Consider the following 26,640-nt stretch of genomic DNA (forward strand, 5'->3'; position numbering starts at 1 on the left):
TTTTTGGAGGTCTTCCTGGTTTTCTACGCACTGCGTTGACAGTCAGTTCACGTGATTATGTGGGAGGCGTGATGATGTCACACGAAACTCCGCCCCCCCACATCACTGCAGCTCAACTCCATTACAGTTAATGGAGAAAAACAGCTTCCAATTATGACCATTACGCTTAGAATTTCGAAATGAAACCTGCCCAACTTTTGTAAGTAAGCTGTAAGGAATGAGCCTGCCAAATTTCAGCCTTCCACCCACACGGGAAGTTGGAGAATTAGTGATGAGTCAGTCAGTGAGTGAGTGAGTGAGTGAGTTAGTGAGGGCTTTGCCTTTTATTAGTATAGATACATACATACATATACACACACACACATATATCTCTTATATATATTTCTCTTCTTGTTCATCCTGCTTCCTCTTCAAACCTGGTCCCGCCAACACGCAGCCCACACGGCATTTCTCGATTCCTATTCGTCCTCTTCCAAACCCTTCCCCACGCTGCCTGCGGTCTCCAATACAACCCCACGCCACTTTTCTTGATTCCTATTCTTCCAACGGACTACTGCATTCCCCGCTCCTCTCTCATGACCCCATTGGTGTCACGTCACCCTAGTCAAATTACTAGATGCCGCATGAACAGCAGCATCGTACGTCAATGTCACCGCCATATTGCGAGTGGCACTGCTGTGGAATTAAGTAATGAATAATGTGCTGCTTGGGATGGTACAAACCGCTGTACGCTCCAAACCAGATCCCGGAGAATTACATTTCATAGGTAAGGTTGAACAATTCTTTTGGTTATATTTGGCCATTAGAAAATCCTGTTTTATAATCTTAGCACTCAATGTCGCCTTATAATAAAATTAAACAACATTAGTAAAATTAAAACAAGAGAATGATAAATCAAAAAACAATAATTATCAAACAAACAAAGATAACTGGCAGTAACAGTGCAAAATTCACAATTGGTATGCAGTTTGAAAAGATAAGTTTTAAAATGTTATTGAATTGAGCTGATGTATATAAGAGGGAAGAGAATTCCCGAGTTGAGGGGCACTATAAGAGACGCTCGAGCTTGCATAGAACAGAGTTTGATGTGTGGTACAGAAAGTAGAGCTGCAGATGAGGATCTGAGTTAGCAAGAGGAGTGCAAGTCAGCAGGAGATCAGTGAGGATGTGGAGAGCTTTAAATGTTAAGAACAGTATTTTGCATTGTATTCTGTAAACAGGGAGCCAGTGACATTGACAGAGAATAGGTGTAATATGTTCAGTGGATTTAGAACAGGTTATTATCCTGGCAGCAGAATTTTAAAGAAGTTGTAAACGATGGATAAGTTTATGTTAGATGCCAGATAGAATAGCATTACAGTAGTACCTGAGGTGACTTGGGCATTAACCAATGCTTCAGTACTGTGTTGCATAAGAACAGGACATCTAGAGATGTTTCGGAGATGGAAGAAGGCAGTCCGAGAAATGTAACTTATATGGGAGGAATTATTTAATAATAAAAATTATTATTATTAAATAAAAATTGCCATTATTAGTGTATAAATGGATATAATCGCATGTAAATGATTCATCAAAATATGTTGTATGTAAGCGATATTGTTTTAAATGCTATTGTATGTAAATGATTAATCAAAATCTGTTGTATGTAAGCGATATTGTTTTAAATGTTATTGTTTATTCATCAGAAAACCTGGTGTTCCATGTCTACCTGTATTAGTTTAAATGGCACGTTTGCCACTCGAAATAGGGTGGACGTGCTGACGTATTGCGTCGACTGGGCAACACAGTGAATGCACCGTCTATATATGTCTAGGCTATTTCTAGCCTGACCGAGTGACCTTTTACTTCGGCCATGTGTGCACCTGGGAGTCTTTTCTGTAACCTGCTACAGGAAGGTACTCTCTTGACCATTGGCATTGGTTTCGCTCCTTGCTAGTTTCGTTATACGTGACGCGACGGTTGTTTCCTAAGCCTTTGTTATAAAATGAACAACAGTATCTTCTCTGTCCACGGGTTTTTGTACAATATCATCTGTATTCCGGGATCTGGCAGCTGCCTGTTCCTATCAGTGGGTTATTTCTTGACACAAACGGTTGACAAAGGCAATGCACTCTCACTACGACATATGGCCAGTAGATTTCATTGCATCACATTGGGGCAGATTTGGAGATGTTCTTCCTGTTGTTAGTTCCAACGCAAGTCGAGTTGTCACAACAAGTCAGGAATACTATCAATACATGGCAACATGTGAAGTTTATGGTGGTGAAGCTGATATTCAAGCTCTTTCCAAGATTAGATCTTTCGACTCATTATCTGCCGTCTCCAGCAAAACACCTATTCATAACTGCGTCTTTCAAGAGGTATTTCTTTCTTCTTGATTTCTGAATTCCTTTCTCACCATTTTCCGTTCCTATTCTTACACCGCCGTATGGTATGTCGGGCGTCGGCTAGTATATATATATATATATATATATATATATATATATATATATATATATAGTGCATCCAGAAAGTATTCACAGCGCATCACTTTTCCCACATTTTGTTATGTTACAGCCTTATTCCAAAATGGATTCATTTTTTTCCTCAGAATTCTGCACACAACACCCGATAATGACATCGTGAAAAAAGTTTACTTGAGGTTTTGCAAATTTATTAAAAATAAAAAAAATGAGAAATCACATGTACATAAGTATTAACAGCCTTTGCTTAATACTTTGTCGATGCACCTTTGGAAGCAATTACAGCCTCAAGTCTTTTTGAATATGATGCCACAAGCTTGGCACACCTATCCTTGGCCAGTTTCGTCCATTCCTCTTAGCAGACCCTCTCAAGCTCCATCAGGCTGGATGGGAAGCGTCGGTGCACAGCCATTTTAAGATCTCTCCAGAGATGTTCAATTGGATTCAAGTCTGGGCTCTGGCTGGGCCACTCAAGGACATTCACAGAGTTATCCTGAAGCCACTCCTTTGATATCTTGGCTGTGTGCTTAGGGTCGTTGTCCTGCTGAAAGACGAACCGTTGCCCAAGTCTGAGGTCAAGAGTGTTCTGGAGTAGGTTTTCATCCAGGATATCTCTATACATTGCTGCAGTCATCTTTCCCTTTATCCTGACTAGTCTCCCAGTTCCTGCTGCTGAAAAACATCCCCACAGCATGATGCTGCCACCACCATGCTTCACTGTAGGGATGGTATTGGCCTGGTGATGAGCAATGCCTGGTTTCCTCCAAACGTGACACCTGGCATTCACACCAAGGAGTTCAATCTTTGTCTCATCAGACCAGAGAATTTTGTTTCTCATGGTCTGAGAGTCCTTCAGGTGCCTTTTGGCAAACTCCAGGCGGGCTGCCATGTGCATGTGTAGGAAGAATCCTGGTGGTTTCGAACTTCTTCCACTTACGGATGATGGAGGCCACTGTGCTCATTGGGACCTTCAAAGCAGCAGAAATTTTTCTGTAACCTTCCCCAGATTTGTGCCTCGTGACAATCCTGTCTCGGAGGCCTACAGACAGTTCCTTTGACTTCATGTTTGGTTTGTGCTCCGACATAAACTGTCAACTGTGGGACCTTATATAGACATGTGTGTGCCTTTCCAAATCATGTCCAATCAACTGAATTTACCACAGGTGGACTCAAATTAAGCTTTAGAAACATCTCAAGAATAATCAGGGGAAACAGGATGCACTTGAGCTCAATTTTTAGCTTCATGGCAAAGGCTGTGAATACTTATGTACATTTGCTTTCTCAATTTTTTTATTTTTAATAAATTTGCAAAAATCTCAAGTGAACTTTTTTCATGTTGTCATCATGGGGTGTTGTGTGTAGAATTCTGAGGAAAAAACTTAATTTCATCCATTTTGGAATAAGGCTGTAACTTAAAATGTGGAAAAAGTGATGCACTGTGAGTACTTTCCAGATGCACTGTGTGTGTGTGTGTGTATATATATATATATATATATATATATATACACACAGACACACAAATATATACACACATATACATATATATATATATATATATATATATACATACATGATGGTATCAAATGAAAGGGATACGGCATCATCTATGGATCGGTCGCACTGATATGCAAATTGAAGGTGACCTTGACTATCTTAAAAATTCCGTTTAATGTGTTTCAGCATTAGTTTCTTAAAGCACTTCATCACGACCGGAGTGAGTGCCTCTGTTCTGAAGTCATTTAGATAGTCTACATTTGTTTTCTTAACTGCAGAGATAATTGTTGTCCATTTGAAATACACAGGGACAACAGAGTCTTTATATTCTCTCAGTATTATGATGAGTACAGCAAAAAAGATTAATAGTTTAGTGGTCATTAACACTTCAAATTTATTTTCTCTTATAAATGTCAGTTATTTTTTAATGTAAATAAAAAGTTTTCTTTAGCTCAGCTATTACTCTTTTACTATAATGTAAAAGGAGAAAGGTATATTTAAATACTTTAAGATGCTGCTCGTATTACATAGGCTTAACACTAGAATTACCAGAGCCTATGAAAAAACTTGTAAATCCGTCTCACCTTAAATCGCTTCTTAAAACCGTTCTCACCTCTCTGCCAAAGTCTTTTGTTAATCTAAATGTGCTGATAAAGAAAAGTTGCAAGCAGCCGGCTATTCCATCTCCCAATGACTTAGAACATGCACAAACTTGCCTTGATTATTATCTGGGAGTGAAGTGGAGTTTTAGAGTGGAAATAATAGATCATTATTTGGAATACACGCATTTCACATGTGTTCCGTTTCCACAGTAATCTGTGTAAACACATTTTTAAAACAGAAACGTTTTTCATATTGTAGTAGTTAATGACAAAATTTTGTCACTTTTCTTTATCAGCACATTTAGATTAACAAAAGACGCTGGCGGAGAGGTGAGAACGGTTTTAAAAAGTGGTTTAAGGTGGGACGGATCTACGAATTTTTTTCGTAGGCTCTGGTAATTCTAGTGTTAATTACAGTGCATCATACAAATATTTGCATATTGTTTCTTGTTCAGCTGTTACTATTCAGGTATTTGATCCAAATGATTTTAATGAAATCAAATTCAATCTGGGTTAGTTCCTGCATTTCTTTATTAAATGCATCAATATATACTGATATTTAATAACTCCAACCATAGAGACCACTGTTGTAAAACTCAAATTAAGAAACCTTCACAAACACTGCCTACCCCCTTTCAACTGGAATTCACAGGAATATCACTGAACGACACAAAACTGAAATCCTACCTTTCTCTGTTGGACATTGGTTTCATCTGAGTGTGAGGTGAGAACTTGTTGGGATTTCCATTATCACTGGGTTGTTCTTCAATTATCTGACCTCGCTGTACACATAAAAAAAGACAATATTTTATAAACTGATGAGAGAAAAGCAGGCAAAAATTTCTTAGATTTAACAATGTTGGAAAGAATAATGTGTAATTATTTTTTCATTTAAGTAAAATATAGACTTCTTTAAAATGAAATACATCGATTCATTTTTGGAATGTGCTCTTTTCAGACAAACAAGTGTTGTATGAAAATGGATATTGAGTTTGCTGTAAATAAATCAAATTAGTTTTAAGATATCTGACACAATACAGTACCTTGCTAACACCCGATTTTTGTCCTGTTTTGCGGCATCCAGAAATTAAAATGGATTTTTATTTTGATTTTATGTAATGGACTTAACAATATATTCCATTTTGTTCAAGTAGAGTGAACATAAAATATAGTGTATGTATGTGCACACACACATACGCACATATAAAACAAGTTAAAGCTAAAAATTTTTGAGTGCATATGTATGCATCCTCTTTCCTCTGAGGCCACTAAATATATACTCCAAACCATTATCTTCAGAAGTCACATAATTAGTTGATTAGGGTCAGCCTGTGTGCAATCAATGTGTCATATGATCCGTCACATGAAGTCTGCAACAAAACTTATTTTGAGTTGGCCAACAGAATGTTCTCTGGCCAGATGAGACAAAAAATGTGAACATGGGAAATGCGCATGTATGGCGCAAACCCAACAGTTCTTCCCATCACCCTGAGAACACCATTCCTACAGTGAAGCATGAAGGTGGCAGCATCATTCTGTGGGGATGTTTTTAAATCAGCAGGGAAAACTGGTCAGGACTATGGCAGCACTAAATAGAAGGCAATTTTTGAGGAAAACCTGTCCCAGTTTTCCAGCAGGACAATGACCTTAAACATACAGCTAAAGCTACACTGGAGTGGTTTAAATGGAAACATTTAAATGTCTTGAAATACCAGAGTCAAGGGAAACATTTAAATGTCTTGAAATACCAGAGTCAAAGGCCATTAAGAATCTGAGGCATGACTTGAAGATTACTTTACAACAACACAACCCATCTAACTTGAAGGAATTGGAGCATTTTTGCCTTCAGGCAAGAGACTTGCAGCTGTAATTGCAGCAAAAGGTGGCTTTACAAAGTACTGACTTTGGGGCGTGAATACCTGTGCACATTCATGATTTCTGTTGTTTTGTCTTAATTACTGTTTGTGTCACAATAAAAAAATATTTTACACCTTCAAAGTGTATTGTTTTGTGTAAATAAAATGGTGCTAACCACCAAAAATGCATTATAATTCCAGGATGTAATGCAACAAAACAGGACAAACACAGAGGGGGAGGAATACTTTCGTAAGGCACTGTATACATGCACTATACAATTCTATATTGATTAAAGCTGGAAAAGATAATACAGGAAATATTTTGAAATATATATAAAATCTCTACCTGTATAAAATGTGGAAGTTAAATTATGATGGGGCTATGAGGAGCTTGAGAACACAGGTGTCTGGTAACATTGATTTGGGTTGTACAAAGTTTTTATTTTTTTAAATATGTAATAATTATTTACCTTAAGTTAAAAAGAGAAAAAAATGTACAATTCAAAAATATTTTGTACTTAAAGGTAAGGTATAATAAATCAAATATTCCCTGATAAAACTCATAATTTGGTGGATCAGAAATAACATATGTGATTACCACACAAAGCAACTGACACACAGTAGTAATAGTAATTAAAAAAACATAATAAATTTTAAGGGTATATTATTTGGTCTGTGTAAAATATTAACTCGAATGTCATTTAACCTAAGATCATTTTTAAATATGTAGTTATAATCTTCAATTAAAGATAAAACACAGAAATACAATTTTTCATTACAAAAATTGATTTTAAAAAACTATTAACTGACTATTTGTTGGCTGTGATTTGGTTACTATGATCCTGGTACATGCCAACTAGGGAAGAATGAATCTCCAAAGCAATACCATTCTTTGGTAAAGAAATTAACTGTTAGCACCCCTAAATCACTATCCATTATTGTCATGCCTTCAGGTGTCTCTCACTTCTTTTAACAATGCTCACTCAGAATGCTGCTGAACTGTCCCTAGAGGAAAACTACTCCTCTGCTTCTCTCTCTCTTCCCACAGTACTGGTAGGATTTTCACTAATACCTGTTTCTGGTCTCTTCACATCTTTCTCTAGGAAGTCAGTTTTTGTCTAACTGCCCTTAACCTACTGTGAAGAAAGAATAATATACTCTCTACTACAGGTCTTGCTACCCCAGCTATGAAAGAAGACTCCCCTAACTACAAAAACTGATACAATACTTAGGTGTCCCTTCAAGAAAAGCATCATTACAAGGTACATTAAAACTGATACCAGTCAGCTCAGCTCTGGATATAAATAGCTTGTCTGGTCATGTACACCCTAAATTTACTATGTCTTGGTTTATATGTTGCTAATATGGCATCTAGTCTTGTTGTTAAATGCAGCACTAAACATATTGTATATAAGTTTTTGTCATTAGTTACCTGATAATGTTGAACTGTCAAGACAGCCACTCAGAATAATTGTGTGTACATTGTTTTTCATAAGTAAGTTAATGAAAAGGTAACTGCTCAATATCAAAAATTAATGAAAATCATAAATAAAAATTTACCTTTAAATACACATTGTTATGAAGTTATACTCAGTACAAAAACTGAAAAAAAAATCAGGAGACAAAGAAACACTGACAGATTCCTTCATATCTAGGTAAACATAAAGAAGGAGTTAAATTAAGTAGAATACCCTTTACAAACACCGGTTTGACAATTGCTTTGAAAGAAACTAACAATAGCCCAAATCTCTTCAACAAGAATGTATGATTCATATTGGTGAAATTAAGCATGTTAAAGCAAACTGACCCATCACTCTGCCCTTCAGATGAACATCTTATGTTTTCCCTTAACCAAAAGCAGAATAAATAATAAGCTCACAATAAAGAATGCTTTAAAACAACATTTGTCAAAGGTTTGGTGTAATATCATGATAATCAATGACTGAAATAATGCTTTTGCTTAACTCCTGGTTAAATGGAATGACATACTTTAAGGGTAAAACAAGTAGTGTCTTTAAAAGGAGAAACAGTTAACCAATAAGAAGTCTGTGGAGTGCATTATTTCTCTTCTTGATTCCAGATGAACATGGTGTCATCATCATCAGAATTTATAAATATTTGTATTGTTGCCAAAACGTTAAACACTTGAGTTTCCATCCTTTCTTTTGATTTACCCTTTTCTAAAGAGTTTGTTCACTTAATTGTATTCAAAAATTGACAACACTGAATACTAAAAATAAGCAACTACTTCAGTACCACATTCACCTGTTTACCCATTTATCAAACATTTTTAAATGAGCAGATAACTGAATATGGCACTGAAATAATTGCTCCATATTGCATCCAGTAGTGTTTAAACATGTACCTGCACTGCTCTAATTATCAGCAAACTTTATACAAATTGATACATCAAAAATGCAAAACAAGCGTAAACATTTAAAACTGTGGTAAATAAAAGAGAATAAAAAGGCCATCTCACTATACAATGAGACCAATTAAAAGAAAGAATGACACATTGATGGAGAAGTTGGATGGAATAAAAACCTGCAGAGAAAGGTCCCCTGTGAATAAGTTGGGAAGCAGTTTTGAGGAAGGCCAGGAAGTTTGTCAAAACATTACTTCACAAGGTATACCTCAGACTATAAATATAAGAACAGGTCATGTCACTTGCAGAAATTCTCAAATGTTTCTAAACTTGTGGGTTGTACTGATACAGAGGATGATACAGAGTATAGGTGTCAAATTCCTCATGCAAAGAAAATTGTCGTCAAGTTAACATCAGCAAAAACAGGGAACTAGTTATTGACTTTTGCTGCATCCATGAACCTCTATGTCCAGGCACTATTTAGGTAGTGGATGTAGAGATGGTGCACCACCACCTAATCAAAGCATCATGATGTTCCTACATTGATGGATTAAAAGCCAGAAGTCTACATGACCATCATCATCAAGTCCTTCCATGAGAACCCTAAATACAAAGAGGACTGTTTTATTTACGTTAGGTAGAATGCCCAGAGGGGGCTGGGTGGTCTCATGGTCTGGAACCCCTGCAGATTTTATTTTTTCTCTCCAGCCGTCTGGAGTTTTTTTTTTCTGTCCTCCCTGGCCATCAGACCTTACTCTTATTCTATGTTAATTAGTGTTGTCTTATTTTAATTCTTAGTGTGTCTTTTATTTCTCTTTTCATCAACATGTAAAGCACTTTGAGCTACATTATTTGCATGAAAAGTGCTATATAAAGAAATGTTGTTGCTGTTGTTGCACTCCTACATGTACTTGGGCATCCACATCAACAACAGGTTGGACTAGTCTCGGAAAGGGCGATGCAGGCTCCTTTTACTGTATCTTAGCAGACTATGGTCCCTTTAATGTGGGTTGTGACATCCTTCACATCTTCTATGAACAGAACTCTGTGATGGGCAGTGCAATTTTATATGCTGTGTTGTGCTGGGCTGGAAACAACACTTCAAAATTTGGCAAACTGAATCAACAAGCGATATATATATAGGTAAAATTCAGTTACAATGAATATATTTACAGCAAAAGTTTCATTACAACGAAGTATTTTTATGGTCACGACAGTTTCCCCATATGACACGAGTCTATAGATAGATAGATAGATAGATACTTTATTAATCCCAAGTATAGAAATCTTGTTACTGAGAAGTACATTCAGCAGATACTTTCATTACAACAAAGTGCCCAAAAAACCTTGAAATGCCTGAATGAATCATCCACAGAGAAGTTAGTTCAGTGGTCACAGCTCAGTTGTGTACAACAATCCCCAAACAGAAACATTTAAAAAAAAAATATATCTTTTTTTTAACTTTCCTTGTACTGTTTTTTTTGCTGTTTTTGGTGGTTTTCAGCGATACCTTTTGCTTATTGCTCATCAACATTTGAAAAACATTCATTGGAATTTAACTCATTGTCACCCTCCTATAGAAATGGCAGACACGAAAAAATTATAACAGTTCATTTTGTGGCTCTTGAGTCCAGCAAAAAGAAAAAAGACGTTGCCAGTGAATTCAGAACTTCATCATCGACACTATCAACTTTCTTGAAAGACTAAGCAAAAAAAAGAAGAAAAATCTCTAGTTGCAAACGTATGCAACCTGCTACATTTGAAGATGTCGAAAAAGCTGTTTTTATGTGGTTCAGTGATGCTCGTTCAAGAAACATTTCTATTCTATTTCTAAATGTGAGGTTTCTAAATTCTCTTGGGACCTTCCCAAAGGACAACATGTCAAAGAGCGTCTTGAAGTGTGATCACCGCGTCTGTGGAAGATTGTTTATCCATTGCCGGGGCAACAGCAGGCTCACAGCTCTTCTGCGGCTTACCACCGAAGCAAACAGAAAAGATCTTGATGGGTGATGCAAGGAACATTGTAAATGCAGGGAACAGTATTACTTGGCTGCAAACCTGGCCTCAACCCTGCTTGACTGCTGTGTCTGTGTACAAGAGAATGGTAGATCATGCTACAATAAATAACCGTGCTGCTCCCGTTTCAAGCTGAATAAAGCTGGTTTTGCTAAAGTACTGAGATTCAGCCTCATGTTTTGGGGTGCAAGACAGGGACTTACAGCGTGACCATGATCTTTTATGATTGCTTCTGTGGTGCTTCACTGCAGCGCTGTGAGCCCGCTGTTGCCCTGCCCCAGCAATGGACAAACAATCTTCCACAGACGCGGGAATTGCGCTTCGGGATGCAGTTCGATGTGTCATCCCGTTGCATGGGAGGTGGGTCCCAAAAGAGTTCAGAAACCACACAATATGTAGAAGAAGAAAAGGATGATTCGGCTTCTAATTGATAACTGTGCTGCACACAACATGCTCCCACATTTAGATAATGTTCACGCTGAGTACCTCCCACCCAATTCCACAGCAGTGCTTCAGCCACTGGATTTGGGCATCATTCGCACCCTGAAAGTATATTATCGCAAGGAAATGCTGAGGAAAATTCTCGTCAACATAATTTGTAGACAGGAGAAGATTAAAATTAACGCGAAAGAAGCTATTTAAATGATTGCAAATGCCTGGACGCAAGTTAAAGAAAGCACTATAGTGACAAATACAGAACCTCATTACTACAGAAATTTCACTACAACAAAATATTTTTTAGGTCCCTGGCAGTATGTTGTAACGAAATTTTACATCTGTGTGTGTATGTGTGTATGTATGTATGTATGTATGTGTATATATATATATATATATATTTACATCTGTGTGTGTGTGTGTGTGTGTGTGTGTGTGTATGTATGTATGTACTATATATATATACATATATATATTTACATTTGTGTGTGTGTGTATGTATGTACTATATATATATATATATATATATATATATATATATATATATATATATACATACATATACAGTAATCCCTCGCTATATCGCGATTTGACTTTCAAGGTTTCGCTCTATCGCGGATTTTATATGAAAGCATAACTAAATATATAACGCGGATTTTTCGCTGCTTCTCGGGTTCTGCGGACAATGTGTCTTTTTACTTCCTGTACATGCTTCCTCTGTTGGTTTGCCCAGTTGATTTCATACAAGGGACGCTATTGGCGGATGACTGAGAAGCTAACCAATCAGAGCACGCAGTTAAGTTCTCCTGACTGAGAAGCTAACCAATCAGAGCTCGCAGTTAAGTTCCTGCTTGCTGAATGCAGTGTTAACCAGGAAGTCTTGTCTCGCTCATTCAGCATCAATGTATTTCGCTGTGTAAAGAGTTGTGCTCTTTTGTGTTTATCTTTGTGCATAGTCAAGCCCTTCATTATGGCTCCAAAACGATCTGCTACTGCTTCAGGGGCCGTGCCCAAGCTAAACGGAAGATGTTAACGATTGCAAAAGGTAAATGTTTTGGATTTGTTGAAGGCTACGATTCTTTTTATTTAAAAAGTAGGAAAGGAATATAAGATCTACGGCCGCAGTGTCCTTTTAACCAGGGTGCAAAACAAGTTGTAAGTGGATGTAATAAGGCAGTAGTCTGGATGGAATCTGCTTTAGGGATTTGGATTGAAGACTGCCAGAAGAAGAACAACGGCAGTGCTACACAATCGCCTGAAGTGGCTCCTTTAAGTGCTGTAACGCTCTCCTTTGTTGTGCAGTAAAATAAAACTCATTGTTATCGGACAAATCATCGTGTCATTGTTGGTGAGTAACCATAATTAATTTTCTACTTACAGTACTTAGTACATGTACATACGTTTAGTGTCACTGTACACACACATTTACTGTATACTATTTTTGTTGCATTGTACGTATTTATTGCTGGTGGCATGTCTATCGTAATGGCTGTAACGTGATATCGGAGACGCTCAATATCTTTAAAATAATATTTAGGTTTTACTGTATATAAACAGTGTGTTTATATACATAATTTCAATGAATCTTACCTAATATCTAAGAGAATACAATGGGATTATGCTGTATAACTCTATGGGAATATTTATAAACAGTGTGGGAGAGTTTATAAGGGCTTAAAATATATAAAATAACCATAGAAACATATGGTTTCTACTTTGCGGATTTTACCTATCGCGGGGGGGTCTGGAACGCAACCCCCGCGATCGAGGAGGGATTACTGTATACACATTTATCCTTCTATTTATGCATGTATTTATTTAAAGAGCTTCTGTAAAAAGCCAAATTTCCCTCTTGGGAACAAATAAAGTTCAATTTGTCTTTCAAAGGTGGTAAAGTGCAGCACATCACATTTATACTACATGACTAGTTTTAACTTAAATGTATTCTTATTAGCCATGACTCGACGTGACATGTGTCTGCTTGTAATATGAGCATCATATGATATAGATGACTTGAAAGAAATTCTTCAGTCTGATCACAGTGGTAGGAATGAGAAATATTGAATATACTGCACTGCGGTGGGTTGGCACCTTGCCCAGGATTGGTTCCTGTCTTGTGCCCTGTGTTGGCTGGGATTGGCTCCAGCAGACCCCCGTGACCCTGTATTCGGATTCAGCAGGTTAGAAAATGGATGGATGGATGGATGGATGAATATACTGCAAAAATGATTTACTAAAAGTTATGAATAGTTTATTAAGTATGCACTGAAGTATTTATCATGCATTAAAGTTTATCCTACCCTGTAGGATGTGTATGATTTGCATTTCAAATGAATAAATGTCTTGCTCACCACTGATTTATGACTTATGACTTTCATGTTTATTTGAGAAGCAAGGAGAGGCAGCTACTTTATTGTAACTTAAGAATTTTAAAAGCTGCCCCAACCTTGTCACTTGGATGATAGGCACCGAGCACCACGGAGGACAGAAAAACATTCAAAAGAGGTGCAATCCTCTGCGCACTGCACCTCCTAAAAACAATAAAAAAAAAAAGTCTATGGCCCCTTAAGTACCATTTATTTGATATTTCACTCTAGTTAAAAAAATAGGTTGACAAGCTCCAGAGATTACAAATGGAGTGTGATGAGGTGATAGCATAAGCCATTTTTCTTTCCCCTTTTTATCAGAAACTACCAAAATTCCAATAAAGAAAAAATAAAACTTGCAATGCTGGTAATGAACCCCATTTTTGAAAAGGTGGATGTGCAGGTGTTTACCAATCACAGACATTCACTCCAAGGTACCAAACCTTGGCCAGATACGTAGATGAACCTGTATTCTATCCTAGCACAGATACAGTGGATTGACACTTTTTTTTCTTGCACATATGTTTAAAAAGTCATGGGAAATTTTTAATATATATGGTACATACGATTTGTAGACACGGAAAATATTAGGACTGGCAGCAAACAGTAACTTTAGCTCGCAGGAGTTTGATTTTCTGGAGCTGTTAATGTATGCTATTCTTTCCATGTATATTTACAGAGCCAAAATTCTTGAGATGTAATTATAAAAATGTTATTACCATTTTAATAAGGCAATACTTGTTTCTTACCAAAATGTACACAAAACGACGCACAGCAACAAATAAACAATATACAAATCATTAAACAAATACTCAAATGTATCAAATGTTCATGAGTTGTTTATCAAGAAGACATAAGACTGACATGCATAACAGGTTAGCAACAAAAACACACATTTTTCTGTTAAGCTAACAAGACTATTGTTAAGTAAGCAGCAATTTAAAATTCATCTTTATATTTTCTTTTTCCATTTAAAAATATAAGCTGCTACACTTAAAACAAGCCTGCTGTCCAAACTCAAATGGTGTCTGTTTTAATTTAAAGGAAAAAATAAAAAGTTGTGAATTCATTCATTAAAGAGGCTCTTCTTATTGTTTAATTGCACAGGACAACTCCACCAATTCCTTTTTCTCAGTTTAAACAACACATTCTTTAATGTAAAACAAGCCTTGATTTGGTTTGTTTACACTACAGGAAAGTTCACTGCAAAAAAAAATGTAAAAAGTTTGCTCGCTGGCTCAATTGCAGTAATATGATGCATAAAGGAGCACTGCAGATAACCGTAATGTCTAGAACAGCAGGGGCTAAAAATTATCGGTTATTGTGATTGGCCAATTTACCAATCACAGATCGAGTCTTTTTTAGTGAAAATCTGATGATTTAGATTGGTGGCTTATTGAGCAGAGCATCTTTATTGTCTATGAATGAGTGAGGAACTAAGTTATAAATGAGATAATACAAATAAAATTTCTGATTTAGTGGACAAAAAGAAATTAGATGAAGTATTCTAGGAGATGTAGTGATAAAACTCCCAGGTTTTAGAAGAGCTATTCTGCCTCTTAGCTGTTCCTGTTGACACAGGATGACCTTGACTGTGCAACTTTGTACATAATTCTTTTAAAATATTTTCAGAATGCATTTGATGCATGTGTTAGCTTTGCTCACATAATGAATATCTGTTTACATTTACTTCTTAGCACTTAATATTTGCTGTACACATACAGTCATGGGTGAAATTATTGGCACTTCTGGAATTTTCCCAGAAAATGCACCATTTCTCCCAGAAAATTGTTGTAGTTACAAATGTTTTGGTATAAACATGTTTATTTCATTTATGTGCACTGGAACAACACAAAAAACAGAGAAAAAAAGCCAAATCTGACATCAGGTCACACAGAACTCCAAAAATGGGCTGGATAGAATTATTGGCACCTTTTCAAAATTGTAGGTAAATCGTTTTATTTCAAGCATATGATGCTCATTTGAACTCAACTGTGGCAAGAAACAGGTGCTGGCAATATAGCAATCACACCTGAAGTCAGTTAAAATGGAGAAAAGTTGACTCAACCTTTCTGTTGTGTGTCTGAGTGTGTCACACTAAGCATGGAGAACAGCAAGAAGAGCAGAGAATTGTCTGAGGACTTGAGAACAAAAATTGTGGAAAACTATCAACAATCTCAAGACTACAAGTCCATCTCCAGAGATCTTCATGTTCCTTTGTCCACTGTGTGCAACATAATCAAGAAGTTCATAACACATAACACATGGCTCTCCCTGGACGTGGACGGAAGAGAAAAATTGACAAAAGACTTCAATGAAGGATAGTTCAAATGGTGGACAAACAGCCCCAATCAACTTCAAAACATATTCAAGATGTTCTACAGACTCAGGGTGCAACAGTGTCAGTTTGAACTATCCGTCATCATTTGAATGAAATGAAATGCTATGGCAGGAGAGCCAGGAGGACCCCACTGCTGACACAGAAACATAAAAAAGCCAGCCTGGAGTTTGCCAAAATGTACTTGAGGAAGCCAAAATCCTTCTGGGCGAACGTCTTGTGGACAGATGAGACCAAGGTAGAGCTTTTTGGTAAAGCTCATCATTCTACTGTTTACAGAAAATGGAATGAGGCCTACGAAGAAAAGAACACAGTACCTACAGTCAAACATGGTGGAGGTTCTAAGATGTTTTGGGGATGTTTTGCTGCCTCTGGCACTGCATCATGAAATCTAAAGACTACCAAAAGATATTGGGGCACAATGTAGGGCCCAGTGTCAGGAAGCTGTGTCTGCGTCAGAGGTCATGGGTGTTCCAGCAGGACAATGACCCCAAACATACCTCTAAAAGCACCCAGAAATGGTTAAAGACAAAACGCTGGAGAATTCTGAAGTGGCCCGCAATGAGTTGGGATCTAAATCCGAATGAACACTTATGGAGAGATCTCAAAATTGCTGTTGGGAGAAGGCGCTGTTCAAATCTGAGAGACCTTGAGCAGTTTGCAAAAGAATAGTGGTCGGAAATTCCAGTTGAGAGGTGTAACAAGCTTGTTGATGGTTGTAGGAAGCGCTTGATTTCAGTTATTTTTTCCAAAGGACGTGCAACCAAATACTAAGTTGAAGGTGCCAATAATTTCTCTGGTTTTTTGTGTTGTTCCAATGCACATAAAGGAAATAAACGTGCATACCAAAACATTTGTAATAGCAACAATTTTCTGTGAGAAATGGTGCATTTTCTGGGTTAAATTCCAGGGGTGCAGATAATTTCTGCCATGACTGTATCTGCTTTTGAAAGAATGTCAAATCTTTAAGTGATAAAGAAGAACAATCAATGAAAAATTACACTTTTCTGAATTTAACAGTTGAACATTTCTGTACGCATACAGTAGATTGAATGGACTAGGTGGAGTATTAAAGATTAAAATAACTATAATTCTATGAGTTAATGAAACTCAAGCTAAACATTTCCTACATGCTTACCTGCTTCTTCAATCTGTGCTTGGACTTGCGTTTCTCCTTTAAGCGGCCAGGTCGTCTGTGATTACCCCCTGGTGAAGAAATTTTACTGGGAAGCCCATTGACACGTTGACTTTTGCCTCCAATAATGCCACGGCAGTGCTCTGATCCACACTTACATAATTGCTATAAAAAAGTGAAGGAATAAATATTAATTTAGATTAAATGTTTACTATAAGTACATTTGCAGGTGGCGCAGTGGTAGCACTGCTACCTTGCAGTAAGGAGAACAAATAAAATATAGGCCGTTATTTACCCTTTTTTGGTTTTGTATTCTGCTTTGCCACTGCCACCTGGTAAAAACTTCTCCACTGATTATAATGAATGATGTTAACACTTATACATAGCTGACGGACACTTGCATCAGTGGTGGCAGACAAAGCATGTTATACTGTATAACAATGTATAATTTTACTACAGCTATGGACAACACTATATAATACTCAGAGAGGGCTGAGCATCCAGTTAGCCTAAGGATAGCTATTTCTAGTTATATAAATTAGCCACAATTGTGGCATCCCACAGATGAATTTGTCTTAGTTTTTAATAATGTCTATTAATGTGAATTTCCCCTTGGGATTATTAAAGTATTGATCTATCTATCTAATGTATGTAATGTATTTTTAATGTGCATTTCATTGTCATTCTTTTTATTTTCTAATCTTCGTGTATTCTAGCTGTTCACCAACATACAAGCTGAAAAAAGTGTGTGTCCGATTAATAACTGATTTCAAAACTGGCTCTATGTAGGTATGTGTGAAAGTGGGTCTGTGAAGAAATGGCATTCAAATAATATCTTGGGTCATTTCCTTTCTTGTGCTCAATGCTACCAGAATAGGCACCTGTCTCTTGAAATTCTGAATTTTATTAAGAGGATTTGAGAATGTATGAATGCATATATTAAGATGGTGAAAGAAAATATGCTTCCTACCTGTTTCTCCATATTGAAGGAATGGAAGTTGTAATCATAGGTAAGTTCAGTTCCAGACTGCATGTCTTTAAGTGCAAACAAACCAATTCGGTATACACCATTGACAGACCTAGATTAGGAAAATTAGAAAACAGTGATAAATATTCAGACACAGCCATAAATGTAAATAAGAAAATCAGTCTATATTTATGTATAAAAACTCTTTTATTAAGAATAATATGCAAAACAGATCATTAAGTGTAAATGCAAGCAAACATTTAATATTAAGATTAGGTTATATGAATTTGCAAATTCGTATTATTATCTTTTTCTATAATAAAGTAAAAATAAACAATATTGTGCTAAATTACAAGCACTAGCAGTAGGCACACATACTGCATATTCACATGAACAAATATACAAACAGAAAAATGCTAAGGTTTATTTCTTAAAAAAGTAAAAATAAAACAAATTATTAAAATATTATTTTATTCTCTCCCTTAATTTTCTGAAACTACTGTATCTATATAGGTCCTGGGGACCCCCTATGGCTGCAGGTTTTTGTTCCAACCAGCTTCTGTTTTTAATTGAACTCCTGGGATAATTAAGTGAACTGATATTTCCCAAGTTCTGTGTTTAACAATATAGAAATTAGAAAACTAAGTTTGCTAATATATATATATATATATATATATATATATATATATATATATATATATATATATATATATACATATACACACACAAATGTACCAAGCAGTTATAGAGGAATAATGTATTTTCTTTTCAACAGTATTTTCATCTTGATTTTCATTCTACTTTTCAAGGTGTTCTAATTGTTTAATTAATCCATTCTTTACTAATTAGTGGATCTGACAATAAAGTAGTTGCAGCCTTTGATTATTCAGTGTTGTTTGCCTGGGTGTCTGATCGGCTCGTTTTAAATTGCCATTATTAAGATACAACGAATAGGGAAAAACTGCACAGAGAAAGGGCAAAGCATAATGAAATCAATAAAAGAGAGTTAAGCATTTAAATTTATAGCAAAATCAGAAATACTTATAAATGTCTTATAAATGTAAAAATCATGCTGCTATGCTTTTCTGAATGCCGAATAAAAGAAAAAAAATACCAGCTAATTAAATGAGCTCAGTGTTATCAGGTGTTGTCACTGATTAGGAATATGGTAGGAATAAAAAACCTGCAGCCACAGGGGGTCCCCCAGGACAGAGTTTGGGAAACACTGCTATAGTGGAATGCCATTTAGAACTGTTTATTGATTTTCTTTTTAATTTATAGAGACAGCTATCTCCAACACATACTATAATTGTGCCAGCACAAACTCTTTTATAGTAGTCCGGCATCTTAGTAGCTGCTGCATCAGAAAAAACAAATAATTCATGTATACTTCATTACATTCTGTGATTTTTTTATTTTAAAGAGATAGTTAATCAGCAAACAACATACTCTAAAACATGAACAAGACTAGGGCTCAGTTATCCTCCTGTTATTTGAGCCTTTGCCTTTAAACTATTCATCATTACCTTGATAATCAAGTTATGTTGTATTTAGAGTGGAAATGCAGAACAAAAGGATATGCTTCTCCTTATTTATAACCTAATGTACATCATTCTCTTCCACACTTATTACAGATGGTGGACAAATACCAGAAAATAATATACTGTAAATGATACATGACAAATTTTAACAAAAGCACATGATTTCCCTTGATTGTAAATGCTCATCAGTTTAAATATCAACACTTTGTTTTCACACATATTGACCATCCCCTTCTGTAGAACATAAAGCACAACTTATCTAATTGGTCCAGCTGAGGAAAAGGGTGTTCAAAACATTTTGAGCCTAAAGCTGACAGTGGTATTGTATGGTGCGAATTCTGTAAGTTGCCAAACACTCACAATTACTGCATTAAAAGATATGAACAATAAGCTTGCAGTATTTGTACTAAATAGTGAATGCTTCTTGATACAAAACAAAGTCAACAAAACGTCAAACAACACAAAATCAAGTATAATGTTATCAATGAATTCTACATAACATTTACCAGTCCCCTTTACATACCACGGTCATAAGATGGACTGTAGAATTCTGTCACGGCAGGATTTCTCTGAGACCAAAGCTGTCTTACTGAGTGGTGAATAAACTGTTGAATACACCCTTAAAAATTAAACTCCCCTTCTTAACTTTTGACATGAGCAAAGCATAGAAATGCTTAGATACCTGTGTATTTTGAGGACACTTTTGTGATGAATACCCTTGGCACAGAAACATTTTTCCATTAACTGCAATCAGAGATTTTAATTGTGATATATGTTAATTCGCTAAATTACTTCCTTCAAATATTACAGTATCACTGTTAGTAAATTAGTATATAAAATAAAGCACTTTATCAAAAGCTACAAAATTACTCATTCTTAAAAGACATGCATTAGAGATCTGCAATTACCAAAAATAAATACAAAGCCTATTTTCAAACAGTTGAGCCCTCTATGACTTCTTACAGACATCATCTAATGTCATTTTAATGTATATATAAATTAAACTTTAGAGTCTTTAAATCCTACAAGACACCATTTCTGTAAAGTCTTAACAAGCACCAGTCTCCCGATGCCACATGTGTTGCTTTTACTTTCTGTCAGACTTTACTAGACTTTGGTCTTACTATGCTATTCAAGGCCTTAGGACTTTAATAGACCTTCATCCAGTAAATGCCATTTCTTGAATTATTCCAAAAAAAAACAACAACATTTCTTAAAGACAATTGGTTCATGTCTTTTGCTCTGCACAGCTGGGTTTCTAGACTCCTGCAACCATTTACTTTAAAGTGTGGTTTGGAAACTGAATGAATTAATAAAAGGTAACATTTTTATTAGTTCAGTTTTCACCCGATGTTGAAAAGTCAGCTTTGTTTAGACAAAATTATAATGCAGCTTACCATTTCTGCATCTCACAGTTGGGGTTGCAGCTATGGTTGATGAAGCGTGCTTCATTGCCCATTCTATAGCTGTCAATCACCATGCCACTGTCCAGATTGAGGCAGTAATGGTCATTGTGGGTATGATACTGCTCGATCATACGGTTCCTGAAGATTTAATCATATTATTATGGTAAAATGTTAAGACATTTTTACTTTAGTTATGTCTACATTATCTGTCACATTTATTTCAAAATTAAAATACCAGCTATATCAAGCAGTAACCTTATTATGTACACTTGCTTTTCCTACATAATTTTGTTGTTTGATAAGTGCTTCTTAAAGTAGGTACCAACAAATCATGTGTATATTTGCAATTCAGAGGAAAAATGTGCAAACCTTAAGAAACAACCAATTTTAGTGGACTCGGGAATCAGGGACATGAATGTATATGTAAATGCATGAAACAGCAATAGTGCAGAGATATTAATTCAAAAGTACTACTGGTGACAGCACAAACAAAACATCAAGCCAGCACACTGAGGCTCATAACAGTTGCACACAGCAAAAGATGAGCAACACTCTCCAAATCAGATAATCAGATAGATTAGATAGATAGATTAGATAGATAGATACTTTATTAATCCCAAGGGGAAATTCACATACTCCAGCAGCAGCATACTGATAAAAAACAATATTAAAGATAAAATGCAGGTAAAACAGACAATAACTTTGCCAAATAAATAACACCTCAGAACAGCAATGGTGCCAAAAGCAACAGAACAGAAAGCAAAACTCAACAAATCTTGTAACGAATAGGGTGTAGCACTCAACAACCCAAACAAGTTCCACTCTTGTCACAAGTGTGAAATCTGGAATTATGGTTGCACTGAACTAATGAGTATAAATACTGGAGGACAGGAAGTAGAGAACCTTGCCAAATGAATGTTCCTATTAATCTATATTGATGAAAGAATATACCAAAAAAAAAAGTTCCATAGATTCAACACTGTCAAACAAGTGGTAGTGGAGATGGTATAATGGTGTAGGGTTTGTTTTCTTGAAACACTCGGGAAAACTTTATACAAGTCCAGCAATGGCATAGAACAGCTAAACTTTGCTGCCAGTGAGATGTACCCCTGCATGACAGCACAGCAATTCTCCATGACACAAGGCTGAGTCTTACGGAATAGTTTGTGACAAAAGACAATGAACACAACAGAGAAATGTGGTCTCTTATCTCACATTTGATGGAGATATAACACCAGATAATTTCAGCTACTCTGGGACACATTAGGGTTCACATTCTCTAGTATCGCTATGCCACACACTTGACACTTTGAGTACATACTCAAATAAAAACTTAGGATATTCTGATAACAATGGGAGTACCAGCTTAGAATCAGTTATGTATACTTCATAAAGTAACTACTCAGCCCAAAAGCTACTTATATAACTACAAATTTCCATTTTATAACAATTTTAATTAAAACCAAAAATATAATAGGCATGTATACAGTAGGTACTTATTTTTCTCACTACTTATAAGTTCTTAAATTAAGTCAAAGTGTCAAAACATACAAATCAGTGATTATATTTGTTTAAAACTACAATCTCATAAATATATGTCTAAGAACTTTTCATATTTGAAACACCTTTACAAAATATCATTCAGTATTTATTGATATGAATACTCAATAAATAAAGAGCAGTGTGGATCTAAACTGAAAACTGCATATAAAACTTTGAGAAGAGTACCAACAAATTCATCTTCATCATTATATTTACCTGAATTCTTGTTCACTGACCACTTCGCCCAAGTACTCAATGATGAATTGTCCTGATCGTAATGGCTGCTTGGTACGAATACCCCAACCCTTACCCTCTGCACGAAACCTCTCTAAACACTGCACCCATTCATGTCGCTGTATGCGCTGGTTGTGACACTGCTCTCCACATGGACAAGTGTTTGGAGAGCATTCAGCAAATATCATTCTGTAAAATAAAAATAAATCAAACAAGGTTCCAAAAGATAGAAATAGCAAATATAATAATGTATGGATGTCTTAACACAGTAGACTATTAATGTATTACATGAAAAACAATGTAAAACTTCAAGACACAGAAAACTAATTCTTAAATGATGTAATGTTTTCAGTAGATTGCAAAGCCAATTACCTATTCAGACAGTCATCGATGCAGCCCTTGTCATTCATATCTTCAGGTTTTTTGCAGTTGCAGGTTGTAGCCTCGTATCCGGATAAAGGCTTTACATCCACATACACATCTAAAATGAAAGGAAAAATATTATTTCAAAGTAGATGTACACATCATTTTTTGCAAAGTTGATAAAGATGCTTTCTTAGTTCACCTGATGTATGCTTATACCCTTGTTACCTCTAAAAAGTACTTATTGATACCAGAGACGCATAGATACAGTAAAAAGGATGGAAATGAGATTGTTTGTAATTCTGAATTCATTATGTATTGTATGTACTCGTATTTTTGAAAAATCTGTGTTTATGTGTCTTATCATATTACTTTATCATTTTACTGAATGTATACTCACCAAAATGCCGGTGTAAAGTATCTGAAGGGCATGGTCCAACTGGTTGTTATGATAGTTGTCATAGCAGGAGACAGTGATTTTGTGTGCAGCACTCTTTGGCACAGGAGTTTAGCAATTGGGTGTGCTCTTATGCAGGTTCTACAGCCAATATCAAAGGGATGAAGAAATAGCAGAACTGAGATGGAACCTCTAATGGAGATGACCGACAACCTTTCACGAAAAATAAGCTTCAGGCAATAAGACATGAGCTGGTTTAGTTCAATGTGACTGTAAGTCACCTGGAAACCTGAAGACCTTTTCATGCTATCAGATCTTTGTGTGAAAGTTTTCATAGAGGTATTAGACACTTGCCTAGTCAGGGGGCATCCCAAAATTTGAGTCTCACAGGCTTATGTAACTTTCTGTATTAATATTCTTTTCTAACTTTGCCAAACTTAGCACAGCCTGTATTAACAGATTTGAGAGAAATAACTAAAGTTGTCTATTCATATACAGTTAGGTCCATAAATATTTGGACAGAGACAACTTTTTTGTAATTTTGGTTCTGTATATTACCACAATGAATTTTAAATGAAACAACTCAGATGCAGTTGAAGTGCAGAACTTCAGCTTTAATTCAGTGGGGTGAACAAAACAATTTCATAAAAATGTGAGGCAACTAAAGCCTTTTTTAACACAATCCCTTCCTTTCAGGGGCTCAAAAGCAATTGGACAATTGACTCAAAGGCTATTTCATGGGCAGGTGTGGGCAAGTCCGTTGTTATGTCATTATTATCAATTAAGCAGATAAAAGGCCTGGAGTTGATTTGAGGTGTGGTGCTTACATGTGGAAGATTTTGCTGTGAACAGACAACATGCGGTCAAAGGAGCTCTCCATGCAGGTGAAAGAAGCCATCCTTAAGCTGCGAAAACAGAAAAAACCCATCCGAGAAATTGCTACAATATTACGAGTGGCAAAATCTACAGTTTGGTACATCCTGAGAAAGAAAGAAAGCAAGCACTGATGAACTCAGCAACGCAAAAAGACCTGGATGTCCACAGAAGACAACAGTGGTGGATGATCGCAGAATCATTTTCATGGTGAAGAGAAACCCCTAAACAATAGCCAACCAAGTGAACACTCTCCAGGAGGTAGGCGTATCGATATCCAAGTTTACCATAAAGAGAAGACTGCATGAAAGTAACTACAGAGGTTGCACTGCAAGGTGCAAGCCACTCATAAGCCTCAAGAATAGAAAGGCTAGATTGGACTTTGCTAAAGAACATCTAAAAAAGCCAGTGCAGTTCTGCAAAAACATTCTTTGGACAGATGAAACCAAGATCAACCTCTACCAGAATGATGGCAAGAAAAAAGTATGGAGAAGGCGTGGAACAGCTCATTATCCAAAGCATACCACATCATCTGTAAAACACGGTGGAGGCAGTGTGATGGCTTGGGCGTGCATGGGTGCCAGTGACACTGGGACACTAGTGTTTATTGATGATGTGACACAGGACAGAAACAGCCGAATGAATTCTGAGGTGTTCAGAGACATACTGCCTGCTCAAATCCAGCTAAATGCAGTCAAATTAATTTGGTGGCGTTTCATGGTACTGATGGACAATGACCCAAAACATACAGCCAAAGCAACCCAGGAGTTTATTAAAGCAAAGAAGTGGAAAATTCTTGAATGGCCAAGTCAGTCACCTGATCTTAACCCAATTGAGCATGCATTTCACTTGTTAAAGACTAAACTTCAGACAGAAAGGCCCACAAACAAACAGCAACTCAAAATCACTGCAGTAAAGGCCTGGCAGAGCATTAAAAAGGAGGAAACCCAGCATCTGGTGATGTCCATGAGTTCAAGACTTCAGGCTGTCATTGCCAGCAAAGGATTTTCAACCAAGTATTAGAAATTAACATTTTAATTCCAATTATTTAATTTGTCCAATTACTTTTGAGCCCCTGAAATGAAGGGATTGTGTTAAAAAATTACTTTAGTTGCCTCACATTTTTATGCCTTCTTTTTGTTCAACCCACTGAATTAAAGCTGAAAGTTTGCACTTCAACTGCATCTGAGTTGTTTCATTTAAAATTCATTGTGGTAATGTACAGAACCAAAATTAGAAAAAAGTTGTCTCTGTCCAAATATTTATGGACCTAACTGTATGTATTTAGTGGCTCTCTTATTCAGAATAATGGCATAGGTGGGCAAAAACATAAAAATTTAAAACCTATTAAAAATAAACATAAGGGAATGATGAACAAAGAGAACACACAAAGTTGCAAATAAACAAAATTAAAACAGCAAAATATTTAGCCTGAAGGCATAACCCTATTTCTTAAACTGCTAATTAACTCAAAGTGCCATAAAATACTCTCAAATACAATTAACAACTCTCTATGTAACCTTGCCCAGAATCACTGACAATGGGCTCACAGTGGATCAAACAAATTCTAGGATCACTTCAAGGATTTGGGCCACCTTACATCAGAATAAAGTTACTTCTATGGCCTCCCTCTGATGACCACAAGCTATGGTTTAATTTGTCTGCTTTGTGTCATGCTGGGGCAGCACTGCTCATTTGCTTGCATATTACCCATTCTTTCTCTTTTTTACATGTGTTCCTGCCTCCAGCACTTCCCAGTCACCCAACATAGACAAGAGTGCATAGTGCTACCTGGTAATGCCCTATCTATTGCACCAGCGTGACTTTTATATCTTCCTGCTTTTGTATGTGGCCTAGGGTGTGATTGGCACTGTTTCACCATTTTCTGCCTGTAATTCCCCTGTTCATTAGACCACCCATCACGATATCTCTCTCTTATATATACTGAATTAAATGTATTATACAGGTAAATAGGCTCAAATTTCAAACTTGTTCAAACTAAAACAAAATATAATACAGATATTCCAAATAAAAATGTGCTCAAAGCAACTCATTGAGACCTTTCTGGCTATCCTTAAAAATGATTTGTAACATTAAACATGTCAAATTAGAGTCAACAATGCTGCTAAATGACACTTCAGTAAGAACACACCAATGACAACAAAACTTCATCAACCTCCTATTTGGGTATTACTAAGAATGTGAATACTTTCCAATATTAAAAGAAAATGCACCATTTAAATCAGCG

General features: G+C 36.2%; 1 protein-coding gene across 1 annotated transcript in view; it reads right to left on the minus strand.

Moving 5' to 3' along the window:
* ash1l (ash1 (absent, small, or homeotic)-like (Drosophila)) overlaps nt 1-26,640 on the minus strand; it is a 282,409-nt gene that overhangs the window by 39,316 nt on the left and 216,453 nt on the right. The window contains 6 exon segments of the mRNA XM_039767304.1: nt 5,246-5,340; nt 17,073-17,234; nt 18,040-18,148; nt 20,975-21,121; nt 22,742-22,948; nt 23,132-23,240. Coding sequence (XP_039623238.1) covers nt 5,246-5,340; nt 17,073-17,234; nt 18,040-18,148; nt 20,975-21,121; nt 22,742-22,948; nt 23,132-23,240 — 829 coding nt within the window.

The sequence above is a fragment of the Polypterus senegalus genome, chromosome 1 (genome assembly GCF_016835505.1).
Source record: "Polypterus senegalus isolate Bchr_013 chromosome 1, ASM1683550v1, whole genome shotgun sequence".
In the NCBI taxonomy this organism is placed as follows: domain Eukaryota; kingdom Metazoa; phylum Chordata; class Cladistia; order Polypteriformes; family Polypteridae; genus Polypterus; species Polypterus senegalus.